Source organism: Stigmatopora nigra, chromosome 4, assembly GCF_051989575.1.
Source record: "Stigmatopora nigra isolate UIUO_SnigA chromosome 4, RoL_Snig_1.1, whole genome shotgun sequence".
NCBI lineage: Eukaryota > Metazoa > Chordata > Actinopteri > Syngnathiformes > Syngnathidae > Stigmatopora > Stigmatopora nigra.
The window spans coordinates 13,745,982-13,764,587 of NC_135511.1; the positions used below are offsets into that span (position 1 = coordinate 13,745,982).

General features: G+C 38.3%; 3 protein-coding genes across 6 annotated transcripts; 1 reads left to right on the forward strand and 2 right to left on the reverse strand.

The window, feature by feature from the left end:
- Positions 1-199: 199 nt before the first annotated feature.
- LOC144195285 (vacuolar protein sorting-associated protein 37B-like) lies at positions 200-6,988 on the reverse strand. Of its 2 annotated transcripts, XM_077714819.1 has the most exons (5): positions 6,595-6,986; positions 4,606-4,777; positions 1,590-1,672; positions 1,278-1,430; positions 200-1,181 (listed from the first exon to the last, which is right to left on the reverse strand). In XM_077714819.1, exons 1-5 carry the CDS (start codon positions 6,697-6,699, stop codon positions 939-941), a joined length of 756 nt encoding a protein of 251 aa, XP_077570945.1. In that variant the 5' UTR covers positions 6,700-6,986; the 3' UTR covers positions 200-938. The 2 variants fall into 2 exon arrangements, with proteins under 2 accessions (XP_077570945.1, XP_077570944.1); XM_077714818.1 differs by having other exon boundaries at positions 200-1,430; positions 6,595-6,988.
- A 787-nt stretch (positions 6,989-7,775) lies between these two features.
- Positions 7,776-12,243, reverse strand: LOC144195284 (ABC-type oligopeptide transporter ABCB9-like). 2 transcript variants are annotated; one of them, XM_077714816.1, is made up of 11 exons: positions 11,031-12,243; positions 10,709-10,823; positions 10,427-10,557; positions 10,318-10,355; positions 9,867-10,064; positions 9,652-9,780; positions 9,359-9,547; positions 9,090-9,263; positions 8,838-8,997; positions 8,476-8,612; positions 7,776-8,110 (listed from the first exon to the last, which is right to left on the reverse strand). In XM_077714816.1, exons 1-11 carry the CDS (start codon positions 11,674-11,676, stop codon positions 7,796-7,798), a joined length of 2,232 nt encoding a protein of 743 aa, XP_077570942.1. In that variant the 5' UTR covers positions 11,677-12,243; the 3' UTR covers positions 7,776-7,795. The 2 variants fall into 2 exon arrangements, with proteins under 2 accessions (XP_077570942.1, XP_077570941.1); XM_077714815.1 differs by having other exon boundaries at positions 10,150-10,355.
- A 3,828-nt stretch (positions 12,244-16,071) lies between these two features.
- Positions 16,072-18,413, forward strand: LOC144195112 (2-oxoglutarate and iron-dependent oxygenase domain-containing protein 2-like). 2 transcript variants are annotated; one of them, XM_077714513.1, is made up of 7 exons: positions 16,072-16,269; positions 16,344-16,400; positions 16,498-16,608; positions 16,680-16,779; positions 16,842-16,966; positions 17,065-17,322; positions 17,656-18,413. In XM_077714513.1, the coding sequence occupies exons 1-7, from the start codon at positions 16,141-16,143 to the stop codon at positions 17,920-17,922; spliced, it is 1,047 nt and encodes a 348-aa protein (XP_077570639.1). In that variant the 5' UTR covers positions 16,072-16,140; the 3' UTR covers positions 17,923-18,413. The 2 variants fall into 2 exon arrangements, with proteins under 2 accessions (XP_077570639.1, XP_077570640.1); XM_077714514.1 differs by having other exon boundaries at positions 16,866-16,966.
- The last annotated feature ends 193 nt before the right edge of the window (positions 18,414-18,606 follow it).

Here is an 18,606-nt window from a genome sequence, read left to right on the forward strand (position 1 = left end):
ACACGCAAACAAATTGTACTGTATGGCAATATTCAAATCCTTCATCTGGGCTTTAAAAGGCTGAAATAATCGAAAATAATTCAGCCCGCCATCTTTTCCAGTCCCTTTTGACATATTGGACTAAGTGCAAAAGTAAAGCCCTCTTTGAACAAGGCGGTTGTGGACCCTCTGAGACCCCTTTGCATTTTGATTCACCAACCAAAAGATATCCTATTCATGAGTTATCAGTCTAGATTGTTTATCAGACACATATCTAAGTCCTATTCAACAGAATGATGCAGAAATGATGTTATTTTCTATGTACCATATGAATGTGGATAGTAAATAAAATCACAGCGTAGATGCTTTTCCCCCCTGAATATATTTCGGGAAATGATATTTTTGTCATAACACAGTAATTATGGTCTCTGTGCTTGCATACACATAACCAGTAATATATATATTAGTATGATGCAAGTGGAAAACAATGAAGAAGTAAACCTAGTTTCCCCTTGAGTTCCATTGACGTTTAGGGAATAAGTCCGTAGAGTGGAGGGATCAAAAACTAATGGGCTTACAAAGGTGAGGGCACTGAACATAGACAAAATGCTAATAGATGACAACCTCAACAAGCCACACACTGCAGCTTATCGTGATAGGCTTCACCGAGTGCTTTCCTTTGTGGAGATTTGGGCCGGGCTGGTCGTGCCATTTTTGTTGTTGTTGTTGTTGTTGTTGTTGTTGTTCGGAGTGTGAGGTGCGAACAGATCCCCACAATTACAGATCAACTTCAGCTTAAACGTCACCGTTGCAGACGGTGCCGTGCTGACCTCTGGTTTGTCTGGGAATTGGTCATAATCGAAACGACGAAAGCCAGAGAAAATAGTTCTCAAAAGAGTTCCAGTGGTGAAGAGTCCTTGGCACGCACTGCTAACTCTTTGGGTGGTAATGGCCTTGATTCATTGAATCATGAAGCCAGGTTGCGGGGCCACACGAGAAGGGGGTTTCCTCGGCAAAGCGGAAGGGTACTGTGCTAGGAAAGGATAGCCTGACGAAACATTCGGGTAAGGTTGACCCGTTCGAGGAGGAATTGGTGGATACGGTGACACGGCGTACAAGGTCGAAGGCGCAGGGTCGGCTGTTGGAACTGGATGTAGCAGCGGGGCCGGCTGGGACGGGGGAGCTGGAGGCTTCCTTCTAGGCTGAAGAAGAGGGGATGAGTCACTGCCTGCTTCCGTGAGGAAGGAGACCGAGGGTCGAGCTCCTATTGATATATCCTGAGATCGGGAGTTAGATACCGATGCCTGTGGAAGCTGATGACCCTTGAGCACCATCTCTTGCAGCTTCTCGATCTTCACTCTTCTCAAGTGCGCCAGCTTCCTCTGGTTCTGGTAGGAATCAATAAAGGCTTCTAAGGTCACGTCGCCATCCAAGAAAGAATCGGCCATGTTCTGGGGAAGGAAATCATGTGCAACACATCAGTACATTACAAGAGAGCATGCAATGACAACAAGTACTCAGTCAATGGGTTTATAATGACGGCCTGGCAGGTATATTGAATCCGTACAGATTTGCAGGAAACAGATTTTTGGAGACAGCAATGTCATTACCTCCGTTTCCTCTTCTACTTTGGCTCCCTCTGCTTGTAGTAGAGCCAACAGAATGTCCAGAGACGAGTTGCCAGTTTTCTGATCTAAAACAACAAATAAAGTATGCCCAATTAAATGAGAACGAGTGCTAGGAGACACAGAACAGATTTACATTTATCAAACTATAGTTTTTTCTGAATCAATGAAAGACTTATTAAGGTTGTTTACTTGTCAAATCAAACATTTCATCAGACAACACATCTGGGTATGGAAACATGATTTTCACAGAGGAAGTCATAAAAGAAAAAATAAAGTGCCATCAGCATATCTAACAACCCCAATTGCTTTCTGTTTGTGCATAACTTCTTCAAATGAAGTGATCACGTTACCCCTTAATCTCTAAGGTTTCGGTTTTGTTTGAGGTCCTATGCAAGTCTGAAAGTGAACACCAGGAATTACTTTGTATCAACACAAAACACCAAAGAGTTAATTAATCGGCCAGGTCCTGTACGTGACACATTTCCTCTTCCAAATGTCCATTTCACATAAAATAATGGCAAAGATTCAATGAAGTATTATGGTACAACTAATAATGAGTCTTCCCCCATTAACCCCAAATGTATTATATCTTAGGTCACCCAGATTCACATCCTTAACAGTCCATGTACAGATACTATGCATACATTTTTATACTTAGTTTATTTTAGGCAGTTGGAATGTGAAATGCCAGAACATATAAGGTATCTTATTTTACTATCTCCTCTACTGATGCCCCTGAGAGCCAGAACATAAATATTTGCCCTAAGTAAGCATAAAGACTCGTAGTGGACAACGTCCTAGTAAACTGGATCAATTCCACAACACTGCACACAGTGCACATCCTTCACCGATTAAACTACCACTTCCAGTAGCCATCCCAAAAAAAGGTCATCTTAACAAAGGGATAAAGCTCTGACATTGTGTAGAATTGTCTTCAATCCAATGCAGAAGAATCTCCGGTATAAGGATAGCAGAATAAGGAAGTTCAGAAACCAACTGGTGCGTGTGTGTGTGGACAGTATTTCATCATCATGAAAGATAAACAAATACTGGAAATGTGAGACTTATCCTGTGACTGCCAGCAGCTACAGTCAAACGAGGAATTATAAGGGAAATGCTATCAAAACCTACTTTATATCAGTAGCATGATAATAAGATTCCAGGAAGAACAAAGCATCTTGGCCTAAAAATTCTGCCTATGGTGATGTAGGGAAAAGAGACAAATGTAATTAATTTTATTTGTTATTTCTATATATGAAGGTAAGATTTGATTTTTTTTTAAACTTTCCCTGTATAAAACGTTTCATAGTTTCTACAAACAGCAATATCCTTTGCAGTCTCATTTCAGGAAATACAATGAATCCATAGACACCATCATTTCAGAACTAAAAAGCCAGTACTGTCCAGTGGAAAACAGACAAAAAAAAAGTCAGGCTCAGTCATCCACCATTCGCTCTGCCCACTGCTTATGTTTCCCATCAGGCTTTGGCAGTACAATGGTCCACTGTGCTACAACCTCCAACAAGGTAACGCAGTGCTGTGGCATTGGACAAGGTTTGCCCTTACAGTTTATCTCAATCAAACAAGCATTTTTTTCCGTACCTTTAGATAATAAATACGGCTAAACAGCTAGATTTGGTGCACAAAATGTCAACACAATTTTTCATTTTATTTTTTTAAGGAGCGGTATGCCCACTAGTGTAGACTTGCCACTGCAGGCTTAATGGTGATATGATACTGAAAAAATGTTGCATTAATAGAACAATAAAAACAGGTAAAAAGAAGGTGAAGCAACTCAAAATGTAGAGCTAGAAATTGTGAAACCTCATTTCAAACTAATAATGACTCTTTGACCAGCATAGGTGAAAGGGGAAAATATACAATTCTAGCAAACAGCAATACTTTCCATTTTGCTGCTATTGTTATAAATAAAGCGTCTGGCTGATGATTGAAAGTTTGCATGCCTCCACACCCAAAGCACACAAGTAGTGCATGGTTTGAGTCTAATGCAGCTAAAGTGAAACTTTTGTCACGATAATCTATAGTGAAGAGCTCAAGCTATTTTGAGATAGTTGCTGAGCAACCACTGCGTCAACACAATACGAGTATGGCGACATCGTGGTCGGAAAGCAGTGTGAAGGAGCGTCAGCAATAATGAGACTGCATCAGACTCCATTTAGATTTGTGAGATTTCACTATCTAAAATAAAAGCAGACAAATCAGCACCTGGTGATGTAACAACTTCTCGAAATAAGATATTAGCAACGCCTAAAAGGGAAATAGCCAAACTGGAAAAACAAGTTTGAGAGGACAGTGTTTGTCCAAATGAACAGCAATACCACAACCAGCACAAGAAATGCATGTTCAAATTAATTTACACTCAATTTGAAATTGAGGAACCCTGCAGCCTATCCCAGACAACTTTGCGGCAGATTGTGAGCAATAACCTGAATTGCTGGTCAGCCAATCACAGGGCACAATGAGACAAACGACCATTCACCCACACACTCATACCAAGGGAAAAAGAGTGTTCAACCCTAACAATTTTTCACTTCTGTATATATATATATATGTATTACTAGGTTTAACATGACTTGTAAACATTAACCTCGTAAGACCCAGACTCTTGCAAGGCATGCATTTTAATTTTCCCTTTGATATTTAGGCTAATTGGAGCCCAATGAGCGTAATAACAAAGAATTATAATTTTACATGATGAGTTTCTGAGAAAAATGTTCATAATGATGATCATATGTGGACGCCAAGAAATTGTAGTCAAAAATTTAACATTGTAGTCTTTGACAAACATAAAAAACATGACGTCCACATGTGTGGTAGTACATTTCTCTTCCATAAAAATGGTCCTGGAAAAAAATACATAATGAGTTTATGCATGATAAGATTGGCTCTTGTGATTTTATCTGCTTCAATAAAAGAATGCCAACATCAAGGTTGGATGGACTGTGTTACAGTAGGCATAATAAATGGGCTTTTATACCTAGAGTGGACTTGCGTAGCTGATAAGCTTCAAAGCTTTCTTGAAGGGATCCATATTTCTTTGTCAGAGTCTCCTTCTTGAGCTCAAGGCCAGGTTGGAGGGCAAGGTTTTGCTCTGCCTGGGTTCTGTTGTTAACAAGTGTTGTCTCTTTGCTCTGCTGGACATCCTGCATCTGGGAAAACATGTCAGCAATATATTAAAGCAAAAGAAAATGAATCAACCCTGCACTTAAGATATGACAAATTAACCATACAAACAATAGAATGTGTTAAAGAGTGACTCACTTAAACACTCAAACTTTGTTCTGTTTCTACACCGAGCAAAGGAAAAACATGTTATACTGGAAAAGTAGCTAAATATATAAAATACCATTGTGTCAAGTAACCAGCTTGCGCTATCATAGAAGATACAAATTTTTCATCAAATTGATAAAAACAATTTGTAATCATTGACAATTTTTGAAGTGAATTGAATTTGATTGTTGTCACAAGCTACAATTACATTATTAATTATTTTAGCCCCAACAAGAATGATGACCCGAGTTTTACACAAAACAACAAGCAGATACCAAAAAAGTTATTTCTATGGCTAACCATGCTTTGACATTGCAGGCTAGGTATTGGCTTCAAATAGCACATTACAGTGTAGTGGATCTCTTCATGCTAAAGTTTCAGTCGCTGACCTGTGACACCCACCGTCTTTGTTTAGTCTTTTTTTTGTTTGAGAACTACCCAGAAAACCTATTCGCGTCTATGCTCGGCTTCTTTTCTTCTCAAGAATCAAGTCAACAAAAGTATTGTCGTTCGAGCAAATAAGCCCATCCCACTTAGCGGCTTATAGAAAGAGAACCCCATGGAGATTGGCAGACTGACAAGGTGTGGATCAAAAACAGAAACACTGACTCACAACACAGTCAATACTCACCCAATTTCGGGAAGATGAAACCGGTTTAAGTCCTCTACCTTTTATAACACGTTATTGTTTAATTCACATTACAATATCAACACTTTCCACCTTAAGATGTCCAAGAATGTGGCTTTCATCGTTCAACTTATCTGTCTTTATCACTAGTAGACTTTTAATTCATTTGAACTGGGAAGTTGACTGTAGGTTCAAATGGATAAAACGTCTATTGCTGTCAATGGCAGCCAATGAGTTACCAGGAATCAAAGATTGAAAGTAACAATGAACTTCTGTCTAGTAATTATTTCTATTCACTCAATTTATAACGTATCTAAATAGCTTTAGCTCACAAAGTAAAAACAAAAACAAGTGCAATAAGAAAATAACTAACCGACTGAGCTAATAATAGTGAAGTCGCTATTTTTGGATCAGATTCAAGTATTTTAACACAAAATTCCGGGATCCAAATAAAATATGGTATACCTAGTGAGGCAGCATTTCACAATCTGGCTTAATGGAAAATAATGCTTTCTGAAAATAGGAAAAATTGTTGTATGGTAAATGAGACAATGGCAATACTATGTGGACAAGTTAAAATCATAATTAGCATTTTGAGCCTTGCGGTATGTCGAGACGACACGTAAGTGTCGTAGCTAGGAAACTTCTTGGCATGTTTTCTTTCGCGTGACTCACCATGACAGTGCTTTCTTAATGAGGATAGTTCAGTTTTCGCACCGATCCCAAAAGTATTTCAAGTTATAAAAGATCTCCACCACTTTCCAACTGTTTTATTTCAGTATAACAAGCATTTACCTAAACGCAAAACATCCCATATGGAACAATGTCGTATACAAGACCAGACTTTGAAACGCTTTACCCATTTGCTTGTCAAGGTTATCAACGTGTACGTTGATCAACAACAAACTAAAATGCATTTAGTTTTGTAATTGTGTTATACAACATAATGACAAATGTTTAAACAGTGTTGATGGGCGTTTAGTAGGAAAACAAAACAAAGGCTTCAGGAAAAGCGAACGACAAGAAGCCAGTAGCTAGCAACTATCGACTAGCAAGACTTAAACATACCTCGTCCATTTCGCCAATTATTTTGGTAAGTTTTTCGTCGTCTTCTAGAAATTCGTTGAGCTGATGCAATGTGTACTCGCTAAACTTGCTAGAAAAGGTCGACATTTTCGCTGCCGTCGTGTATTTTCTCCTCGTCGACAGACACTCGTCTCGCCTCGGTTTGTGACAGCTGACTGAGCTTCTCTTACAGGAAGTACAAGTATACAGGCCCAATGTTGCCTTCAAGTTCCGTCGGAAATAATTAACCAGAATACTAATTTGGGTTCGTAGCAAAATGAGGGATGGTGTTAAATTTAAGGAATTGCTTTTTCATTGTATGATCTTATTTTTTCCAAAGGTTAAATTATATAATGTATATCCTGGCCATCAAAGCAACCACATCAGCTCTAACGAATCAAAGCTGTATAAAATATTCAAAAGCTCAATTTGTTATTATATAAATACGTCTTAAAGGGTTTATGGGCTGTGGAAATAGCGTAATATAAAATTAATAAAAGAGAGGGAAAAATATTATTCGTGGTGAATTTTTAACCACATCAAAATTGAAACCAAATAATTGGAAAATGTCCAATTATTCATGAAAGCAGCATTTGGCCTTAATCCAGAGGTATTATACAGGCTCAATGTTTAAATATAAAAAAACGGACACACAAATTCCAGATTTCGATAGATAAAGGGTTCTCATCGAAAGTCTTTTATAGTATATTTGTTTAGAGCAGACCAGTGCATAACTGCGTCAGAAATATTTTGGGGGTAGATCTTTTCACCTGAGGCAGGTGTGATGACACAAAATATATAAATCAAAATATATAGTTCATAGAAATAAACACAGAGGTTGAACGAGTTGCTCAGGGAAAGAAAATAGTACTCGCACATTAAAATATCAAAGCTTTTAACCATTTAACTTACACATATTGAACAAGTCTGCATTCTACCACCTGGTTTTAAAAAAGTTTTAAAATTGCCTCATGCAAACAAGAAAGCACTAATGAACTGAACAAAGGACTTCACATTAGTAAGAAAATAGCCTTGGTCTGTGCGTGTTTCAAGAAAATAGCTTTGTAGATTTTTTTCTCTTTGATACATATTTTCATTTCAAAACGGTGTCTTTCATGGTAGGAGCCATCGCTGTCATTGATAACATGACATACATATTAGGTAAAAGATTCAACAACAAAACACACATTTGCATCATTTATTTTTAATAGCGAGGATTATACCCTTCCTCACTAGCACTACTGCTATGTCTGCTTCGTTGGTGTCCTCCATCAGGGTTCCAGGAGGAATTATCTGGAAGGTTTAGTACTTCATCCCCAGTCTCAATGCCTAGAACTTGTCGCTGGACCAATTTGTAGTACAGCCCCCCGCTGGCCATCAGCTGAGCGTGAGATCCCTGTTCAGCTACACGGCCTTTATCAATCACTATGATGCTGTTTGCCCTCTCCACAGTGCTGAGCCGATGGGCAACCACTAACACAGTGTGCTCCTTCATGATGTTGTTTAGAGCTTGCTGAACCTGTAACAACCACAAGAGAGTTAAGCAGTTAAAATACGCCTACATTTAACTACCCTAAACCCTCATTTGATTCATTGGCTGCCACTAAAACAGCGAGCCGCCATGAGAATATGAGCAATTAAAGTCAGTCATCCTTGTTAAAACAAATGTATTTAAATTTCTTCTTGTTTAATTTGGACTTAAGTGTATAAAAAAATGTTAAACAAAAAAACCCCAAGTAAAATTCAAATGTAAAACTCTTAAGTGTGACTGAAATTTCCACTCCGGGATACTCTGGTTGAACTCCCCAAATGTAATACTTTTTTTGATGAGTTATGAAATTGCATCATCCATTTTTCATCAGGTAAAAGCAGGCTCTAACTTACAATGTGTTCACTCTCAGCATCCAAAGCACTGGTCGCCTCATCCAGTATGAGAACGCGAGGATGTCGGACAAGAGCTCTTGCAATGGCCACTCTTTGTTTTTGTCCACCTGACAATTGTGCACCTTTTTCTCCAACACCTGCCGAAAAGGAAGATTAAGCGGACAACAGAGCGGGAACAGTTTAACTCATGTTGATATAGAGTAGAACGACATCCTGCAATCTGGTTTTGTAGCACCCTTGTCATACATAGAGTATAAATGACCTACAATGTTCCCGTCAAGCAGAACAACCTCGTGTTCGCCCATTTGACACCACTGATTTAAAATAGATGTGCGAGAGAAAAAAAGATATACAATATTAACTTGTGAGATAGCCATGGGGGAGAGCGGTGATAAAATCATGAGCGTTCGCTTTCATTGCCGACTGTGCGACAGCATCCACGGGGACATCCGTGAGACCGTAAGTGATGTTCTCTTCAATGGTTCGGGCGAAAAGCACCGGTTCTTGGCCCACAAGCGCCACCTGCATGATTCAACATTGTCATATTTTGGTTCATTAGAAATAATCATTAAGGTATCACTGCTATTGTCTGCATACAAATTTAATTTACTTACCTGAGAATGAAGGTCTTCATGCTTGAAGGTGTTCACAGGCTTTCCATCCAGCAGGACATGACCCTGCTGGGGAAGATAGAAATTTTCCAATAGGTTGACACAGGAGCTCTTTCCACTCCCTGAAGGTCCCACCAGAGCAGTCACTTCACCAGGTTTAAGTGTGAATGATACTCCCTGCATCAGAACATGAACAAATAATAATAATAATAAAACAACTTGAGTCATATAGGATTTGTACATGCATAATTTAAGTTATTATGAATAAAAACCTTAAGAATTTCAATTTCTGGCCGAGTAGGGTAAGAAAATGTGATATCTTGAAACTCCACCAGACCACTGAACGTCTCCAGAGTTTCTGTCCCATCTATTGGATGTTCAGGTTTTCTGTCCAAGTACTCAAAGACCTTTTCAGCAGCCCCAACACCCTGCATAAGGCCTGAGTAAACTGATGCAATGTTCTGTAAAAAAAAAAATTGATTACACGTGCAATTAGTAACAGATTCTAGACCTGGTCAATGATTTACTGCATACAAACACAATGAGAAAAAAATAGATGAAATACCGCTAAACATTCGCCCATTTCAAGCATGTATATGAAAAATGATAACAACTGGCTGCTTTCCATCTGACCGGTAACCACCAAGTGGCCACCGTAGGTGAGGATGGTGACCTCTAGAGCAAGCTCAGAAATCTGGAAAATAGAAAGAATCCAGATGAAGACCAAGAGCAATCATTTTGGTAAGTGGCATAATGATTGACACACTGTCAGATACCTACACAACTAGACCACATATAGCAAGCATATGCCAGGGCCTGTTTCTTGTTCAGATGGTACATGACAATGAGTTTTTCGTAGTACGAGTCAGCCTCTCGATCCTCATTGGCAAAACTTCTCACCGTCTTCATGGAAGAAATGGTTTCTTCTGCCACTTTGTTCGCCCTTGCAAGAGTTGTTTGCACCTCTTTAGTGAGTTTCTAAAAGTCATTTTAAATGTTTAATTGAAGCAAACTTCCATCCATGTTCAAATACAATAACAATATAGACTTATTGAGAGGTTACCTTGTAATAATTGCCATAATACTCTGAAATAAGGGCAATAAAGGGAAGTCCCATCATGTTCACTAATGTTAGTTTCCAGGACATTCCAAACATGAATATAAGAAAGCCAACAGCCTTGATGGTGCTCCTCAAGAGCACGTTAATGTTCTGGGAGATGAGGTCACTCACTTGAGTTGTGTCAGCTGACAGGCGAGAAGTGATGTCACCTGAAGAAGGCAAAAAACATGACAATATTCAAGTGCCTCGTTTCACTATTGTGACGACGCTGATGACTTACCTGTGTGGTTTTCATCAAAAAAGCCGATATCCTGCTTCATTAGGGTTCTGAAGAGGTGATTCCTGAACCGAAGATTCAATCGTGCAAATGTCAGCGTGAATACTCCTCCACGCACTCCAACTGCAATTGAACTAAATGGGGTGGAAAATACATTTAAAGCCATTTATTAAGATATTTTAAATGTAGTCTTGCAAAAAGGCACACTCTCACAATGAAATACAATGCAAGAAGTTTGTTCACATATTGACCATAACATGTTATCAAGCTGAATCAAAATCACACCTGGTGAAGGCCAGGACTGCAAGTGTGATGGCAGGTTTAGCAAAGTATTCCATACTCTGGTGAACCACTATGTTATCTATGGCCTTCCCATAGTAGTAAGGTATGAATGCTTCACCTGGAAATGGAAAAACAGAAGCAAAGATTCAAGAATCAAGAAATATTTGAATATACAATAGTCATTGAGCATCCATTTATTTGGACATCACATATTGAGTCATGTCGTAACCAAGGTTGCCTCCATGACCCAAAATGTGATGTCCATGTCAAGTCTTTAGCCACATGGAGAAGAGACCAAACTAATAATCTAACTAGAAATACTCACACACAGCAGAGATGACAAGGAATAAAACAGCGACAGTTAACAGTCCACCATCTTTTTTGGTGTAGCTCAGCAGACGCCCTAGTGTAGCTCCTGTGGTGGTGGACTTTGTTTCCTTTTCACATGGGCTCTCCTTTTCACCGTAATCTGCACTATCTTCTCCTTCTTCACAATCACGTTTAATCAAGTGCTCATTGTCATGAGAATCACCCGATGGACTCTTGCTATTTTCCAACCCGAGTAACCACCACGACACTACAAGTCCCAGTGAGGATAAACAGGTCCAGCAAATCAGACTTAAGGACCAGGGACGATGAGATAGGGGTTCAAGTTCACTCAGCATCAACAGTTTTGCCAAAGTATACGTTATAATGGACTGGCAGACTAATAGGACAAGGGTGGTGAGTTTAGCTACCCTGGGTGGACCCTCTTCTACATTCAAACATACTCCAATGGAGGCACCGAGGAGAAGGGAAGCTCGAATAAGGACGGTCCCCCAAATATCCAAGGTGGACTTCAGAATGCTGAACTTCACACTTTCCTCCACAAAGATGTTCCAATGTGTCCCACTTATAAATAGCACTGTGGTGATGATGAAATCCAGTAAAATGTATGAAATAGTGACACTCACGTTAATTGTGATACCCATGCTTATTTCTTTTCAGGCACACAAAAAGGAAACGGTTATCGTGTATTATTTGGGGATTCAGGACACAAGTTCTGTCAATGGAGTGAATTTCTGACTCAATTCAGTTTTGTAAACAAAATAAATAATAATTGACAGTTCGGATAATTGTTTGACGAATTGTTACCAGCACAATGTCAAAATAGCTTAAAGCAAGCAGGCAAAGTTGAGGTCTTCCCGTTGTTTCAAATCACGACAGGCACGTGATTAAGTCCCAAAAAGGCTTACCGGTAATTAAGTCACACATTTGCAAACAATTTCCTGGAGTCAAAGCGCTGCGTTAACCTTTACAGGTGCACTCGCAATGTCAAGTCCGGTTCGTTTACTTCGGCGAAAAGAGCTTTCATTACGACTTAGCTTAGCCGTCGTCTAAGTCCTACTTGGAAACAAATTTTGGAAGTATTTGGGCTTCTTGCCGGGTGTCCCCATTCCTCCTAGCGTGGGCAGACTGGCAAAGACACCTGGCCCCGAATGAACATTTCTGCGACGGAAGAAGAGTGTGAAGCTCCGCCCACCGTCTGTCGTCCCGTTCTGGCTCGTTCAATAACACAAATAGCGGATTTTAAAGAAGACGTCAAGTGATGCAATGAATCGTTACTCTATGATGAAACCTTTTGAAATCATTTACGGCATAGTTTGAAAAAGATGAACTGATAAGTTGCGCTCCTTTCAGTCTTTTATTTTGGGACTAGTCGGATATGGAAGTGGAGAAACCGGTGGGTGTTTTTGCAATCATTTGCAAGCCACTCAAACTTTTTCGTTGTAAAATTAATCATTCATATTGAAAGGGACCTTTTGCCCATTTGAAACATTTTGCCACGAAATCACACCATGAACATTATTTTAAATGTATCAAATGTTTTTTTTAAATAAATGAATAAAAACCAATCAATTAATCAATTTTATCAAACAATTGAACAAATGTTTTATTTTTTAATGGCAGTTTATACTATATTGGTATTGTTCACACCGCCTTTCAACTTTAATACAAGCCTTATATTACATAATGTTTTTAATTGACATATTCTTAAATTGTATGAAAAATCTTGGAACTTTATTGTAACCTGACTTTTATTTTTTACATGAAACATTTAGGTGTTGCATACATAACAAACTCAAGGAAGTGTATACACATAAGTCCACTTTGTATACAAAGTGTAACAACAGCTAAGGTAATATACAAAAAATATATAAATAGTATATAAAACGGGCAACACGGTGGCGCAAGTGGTGATTCTGGCAGCCTATTAAGGTATGACATGATTACAACCCCTTTAGTATGTGAGATGGCGTTAACTTAAAAAATATTTCCATCCATAACTTCAGAAATTTGCAATATGCTCTCCTTAATTCGATTATCAAAGTCATGAATCCTCAGTGGACATCAGATTCTTCCAAATGATATGTCAATTCATTTTTTATAACCACTGAGCTGCTTTGCTCCGTGGCCAGCACCGTCTCCACAGGCAAAGATAAATATATACCCTCTTCTTTAATTTTTTTCGAGGACGAAGGATCTCCCGCGCAAATGAATGGCTTTGTTGTTTTAAAAGTCATTGAGGAATTGTTGGGTGCTTTTCTCTTCATGCTCTTTTGTTCCTGTTTGTAGGCTGCTTTCATGTTGGCAATCACCTAAGAGGACACACAATGGGAATAAAAATAGAAGGAAAATAATCGGAATTTTTCCATCTGACCTTATCACAACAGTGTTTTTTTTTGTTTTGTACTATTGTGGTATTCACTTGATATTAAAAAGGGCATGAGGAAATGAAAATGCTTAACTTCTACTTGTTGTGACAAGTTATTTAAAATATTTTCTTGCAAATACTTAGCATGTAAACAGTCTAAACTATAAAGGTATCAACCCGAGCCCTTTTTGAAAATACTGTATAATAAAAGAATCAATTACCAGCTGCTTAACTGTGTTCTGCTGTTCCTGCATTATGGTCATGTACGTAGAAGCCTTTTCTTTAACAGGATACACATCCTGCTCCTCCTCATCATATCCAAGTGGGTCATGTATGGCCTCCAAAAAAAAGGAAAGGGAAATTACAGGGAACAGAAAAAAACATTATTCTATTTTGCACCTCGTCATACCTGGTTTAAAGTGTTGACTTTCCGGTTAAACATGAGACAATAAGGAGAGAACTTGGTTGTGGGGTTAATGGATGTTCTAAAAAGGAACAGTACAGGGTCCAGAAAATCATCCCAGTCTGTCTGCTTTTCCGTCACCATCTGCTTTACGGCCTCCTTCAGCAATGGACCGGTGCAATCGTGTAGTGGGTTAAGCTGAGGCTGAGCTAAGGGAGAGACTTTCTGCAGGATTCCCCATCTGTTGCTCAGCAGATTTGTAACCTACGCAGAAGAGAACCCACGAGACACTGACCCACCAAAGTTCCATATTTTCTCATCTTTCTGTTGTTCAGCTCATTTGAGTTATTTTTTGACTTACATCTCACCTCATCACAGAAGACTGGGCTCTGTGTGCACACAATTGTTTTGGGGGCACCAAACCTGAAATTAGAGTAAAAGCATGATTCAGAAAAAGTATATTTCCAAATTTTAAAAGGAATCATTGTTTCATATTAAATCAACAATAATGAGAAACTTGGTGCTTAAATATGTTGATTTTTAGATATGTTTTTCTTCCATGAGGACTTCAATTAAGGAGTTACCAGAGCCACATTTAAGTCCCTTCAAGCAAGTATAAAATATCTGCCAATCCAGAACAAAGTTAAAGACAAAATTTCACTCTCAAAATGCGTGCTTTTACCTGGACATACATTTGGAAATACACCTTGCTACAGATACAGCATCCGTCTTCTGCACCGGAAATGCTTCTGGCCATTTACTAAAATAATCGATGAGAACTATAGCATGTGTGTTGCGTTGCTGTGTCTCTGGGAAAGGCCCTATGGAACAAAAATAAAATCAAAATTCTAAATACACACAATATGGTTCATTCCAAACTAATAGAATGAGGCAAAAACCTATGATGTCAATTCCCACTATATCCCATGGAGCATCCACTTTGATGGGTCGCACTGTTCTTGCCAGATTTTTATTCCTCTCTGCATGTTGACATGTTTCACATACTTTAATCTGAAAAGTCAGATGATAAAAATCATTGATTTTGCACGTCTTTTTTAAAAAAGAGAAAATTCCTCATAAGGATAGAAAATAATACCCAGTCCACCACATCCTTGATGATGCCCAGCCAGTAGTATTTGCTCTGAATTCGGTGGACGGTCTTCTTCTGACCTAAATGATGTCCGATGTCATTAAAATGACAGTCGAGAAAAATTTGTCTCTTTCTCTCAGCCTCAATGACAACCTCCCTCTTTTCGTCTTTTTTTGGTCCCACATAGTAGAGTTTTCCATCTTGAGGGGGGAAAAAAGAAGAAAATAAACAAACAATGTGCAGTCAAGAACATTAACATGTTAGGTTACAAAATAATTGCAAAAGTCAATGCAAATTCTGTGAAAACACTTTTTTGATGTCCCATTGGTGCCATTTCAAAATGAAAAGACAATAATCACGTTTTAATGCTTGAGGATTATTATTTATTATGCAAATTAAACAGGTTTGAATGAATGGGTAATATGCAGTGCATTATGATATTAAAGACGGTATGGTATGCCCTTGAAAGCAAGGGTGATTTTAAATAAACAACTTTGGAAAACAGTAAGTTTTTTGAGAACACACTTGCAAATTTAATGGAATTAAAAAGCTTTTGGATCAAACCTTACCATCGATGATGAATTTCTGTGCGTATCTTTTAAGATTCTTCTTCCTTAAGGTATTCATAGACTGAGGGAAGCATCCCTTGGCTACAAAAGTGTAAATGTCGCCGAGTTTATTGGAGCTGGAGTCAACCACCTCCTCTTCTGCTACCTGCAAAGCGTCCACACTTAACATTTCAGCAAAGTCTTTTTGACAACAGGATAAAAAATAAACATCAGAAAACATCTAAATACATGTTCAGCTAATGCTAAAACATGCGATTGGAGGAGTCTCTTCTTCATTAATGAGGAAAATCGCAAAGTGGATCATTATCGCCACCAACTGTTTCGTAATGCAAACAAGTGAAGCGCACATAGCTAGTATATATATTGCTAAATATTATGTGACTTCCTAATTTTCATCAAAATGAAACAAGTCCAACGCTTGAGCAGTATTTAATGTTATTGTCATGAAGTTATGTTTATTTCCCTAGAAGCCTTAAAGAAATATAACAAAAAATATATTCCGCTCCGATTTTTAATATCATAACTCTGATGCAAGATGGCTGTCCCCATCAGCGCACATTGCAAATCGGACATCTAGCCTAGTATTTTATACACGTGATATGTGTTTTGATCGTCATCTGTTTCCGTTTTTGACAGCCAATTATTATTATTAGTATTTTTATATGCAATGAGACCACTATGACATACGAAGCAAAATCGCAGTTTTATATCTGTAGTTGTTTCATGACAGATAACATATTCCTCGAGGAATACAAGCTTCACGTTCGCTTTAAGAGCGAGAAGCAGTTCAGAGAAGACTATGAAACAGTGAGTTTAGTCGCTCTTTTTAATCTATAATATTAATATAACATATTTTCATTTAATTGACACCTATATTTTAGATCCTGAAGAGACTTGGCTGCGTCACGGAGGAAGAGTTTAATGATATCTTCAAAAAGGTAAGTTCCCTAATACAAAATATTAAAATATTTCATACATGACAGTCTGTCAGTCATCTATAACAGTGTTTTTACTATGTGTGATTTTTTCAATTAGGTTTCCCAGGAAGTGGACAGACGAATACGTCTTTCTTTGACATCGGCTGACAGAATTGCAGTCATAAAAAAGACATACCAACCTCTTCATCCTCATGTCTACAATCTTCAGGTGTCATACTTACTCTTCAAGGTATTATCATCATGTGTCATAATAATTTTTTGGGGTGAAACATGTTTCAGGAGACATTCCTTGCACCAGAATTCAAGAATTTAGTCAATTACTGTCAGAGTCACAACATCACTATTCAAAATCTTTCTGGCGTATTGGAAGAAGAAAAAGGTAAGCTAAAAAAAGTGTTGAACATCTCCACTGAATTTATTACTACACTATTCTTTTAAAAGCACCCAGAGTTTATCGCTTTCCAGTCTTTAACAAGAGCTTCTGCGAGGCGCTGATGGATGAACTTGAGCACTTTGAGCGTTCTGCAGCACCAAAAGGTCGACCTAACACAATGAACAACTATGGGGTAATAAATTAATTCATTCTTTTCTGGCTGCAATCATGCTCAGTAGTTGTTTCTTAAATTTTAATTTCTTGAAATACCAACAACTGTTTTCGTCTTAGATCCTCCTCAATGAACTTGGTTTTGATGAGAGCTTCATCACACCTCTTCGTGAGAAGTACCTCCACCCACTCACATCTTTGCTCTATCCAGACTGTGGAGGGCAGTGTCTGGACAGTCACAAGGCCTTTGTTGTCAAATATGACATAAAAGAAGACCTGGACTTGAGCTACCATTACGATAACGCTGAGGTCACACTCAACGTTTCCTTGGGAAAAGATTTCACGGACGGAAACCTTTACTTTGGCGATATGAGACAGGTGATTGTGTTCACTATCACCAAAGGAGTACTTTGCATTATTAAATACCATATTTTCTCGCATCTAAGCCGTATCTGTAAAAAAAAAGATGACTGGATCCAGGGTAGGGCTTATATGCGGACAAAACTTGCTATACTCTTTTTTTTTTTTTAACCAATAGAACCAAATTAACATTTACTTTTGTTGGTTATTTTCTGTTTTGCAGTAAGAAAACAACCATGACTAGATGATTTTGTATAAAACAGTTTTTTTCCCTGTATGTATCCATATTTTATTTCCTCAGTTATGCAAGTGAAAGTAGTCAAAACAAACCATCCCATTGTTTTGTTGCAGGTGCCTTTAAGTGAGACTGAATGTTCGGAGATTGAGCACAGAGTGGGGGAGGGCCTTCTCCACAGGGGTCAACACATGCACGGGGCCCTTCCCATTTCTTCCGGCCAACGATGGAACCTCATCATCTGGATGCGATCTTCCAAAGAGCGCAATCAACTTTGCCCCATGTGCAACACCAAGCCAGCACTCATGGAAGGGGAAGGTTTTGCGGACGGATTCACTAAACACTCCAGTCCACTCGTCGATGCCAAATGTGTGCTCACCTGACATACTGATAAGTGGCTTATAACAGACAGTGCCTTGCTTGTAATTCCTTTTTCATGTTATGACTGTCATAAGATGATTATGTTGCCACTTACAAGATAGCGAAGTAGTGGCAAGTCGATTGTGTTTGTGTGTAAGTGGTGGCAAGATGAAGAATGACATTTTTTATTTTTTTTTAAATCTAATTTATTCTCTAGACGTGTTCTGCAAACAGCTATGCAAAATATTGGGTGTCATCTAGTCTACTGTATGTACTTTGTTTTGCATCATTGTCCATAAGGGAATAATTCTTGACATTAAAACACCATTATTAGATCCCAGGGGATCATTAATCTTTTCTAATGACGTGGTACAAAATCATCTAACGTGACATGGAAGATTTACATTAAATGATGCAAGTATACATTTGTATACGACTAAGAAGTAAATTTATTTCACATTAATGTTCAAGTTTTGATGGAGAACTAAAAAAAAGTTCTGGAAATAAATTACAATAAAAGTAAACTGGAATTATATTAAAACTCAATGTCTTTACTCAACTGGATTTAAATTATGTGGGTGTGGGGTAACTCAAATTGTTTAAAGTGATCAAAATGCAAAAATGTACAAACTTACCAACACTCTAGGATCACACCAAACGTTGATGAAGACACAACAAGAAATGAACAAAGGGAGCTAATTCCTCAG

Coding starts and splice junctions, on each gene's coding strand:
- LOC144195285 (XM_077714818.1), bottom strand. CDS start 6,699: ATGTCGACCTTTTCTAGCAAGTTTAGCGAGTACACATTGCATCAGCTC. Junction 1,673..4,605: donor GCTACGCAAGTCCACTCTAG/GTATAAAAGCCC, acceptor TTGTTGTTTTAG/ATCAGAAAACTGGCAACTCG. Junction 1,431..1,589: donor AAGTAGAAGAGGAAACGGAG/GTAATGACATTG, acceptor TTCCTTCCCCAG/AACATGGCCGATTCTTTCTT.
- LOC144195284 (XM_077714815.1), bottom strand. CDS start 11,676: ATGGGTATCACAATTAACGTGAGTGTCACTATTTCATACATTTTACTG. Junction 10,558..10,708: donor GCAGTCCTGGCCTTCACCAG/GTGTGATTTTGA, acceptor CACCCCATTTAG/TTCAATTGCAGTTGGAGTGC. Junction 8,111..8,475: donor ATGCTGAGAGTGAACACATT/GTAAGTTAGAGC, acceptor TGGTTGTTACAG/GTTCAGCAAGCTCTAAACAA.
- LOC144195112 (XM_077714513.1), top strand. CDS start 16,141: ATGACATACGAAGCAAAATCGCAGTTTTATATCTGTAGTTGTTTCATG. Junction 16,401..16,497: donor TTAATGATATCTTCAAAAAG/GTAAGTTCCCTA, acceptor TTTTTCAATTAG/GTTTCCCAGGAAGTGGACAG. Junction 17,323..17,655: donor ACTTTGGCGATATGAGACAG/GTGATTGTGTTC, acceptor GTTTTGTTGCAG/GTGCCTTTAAGTGAGACTGA.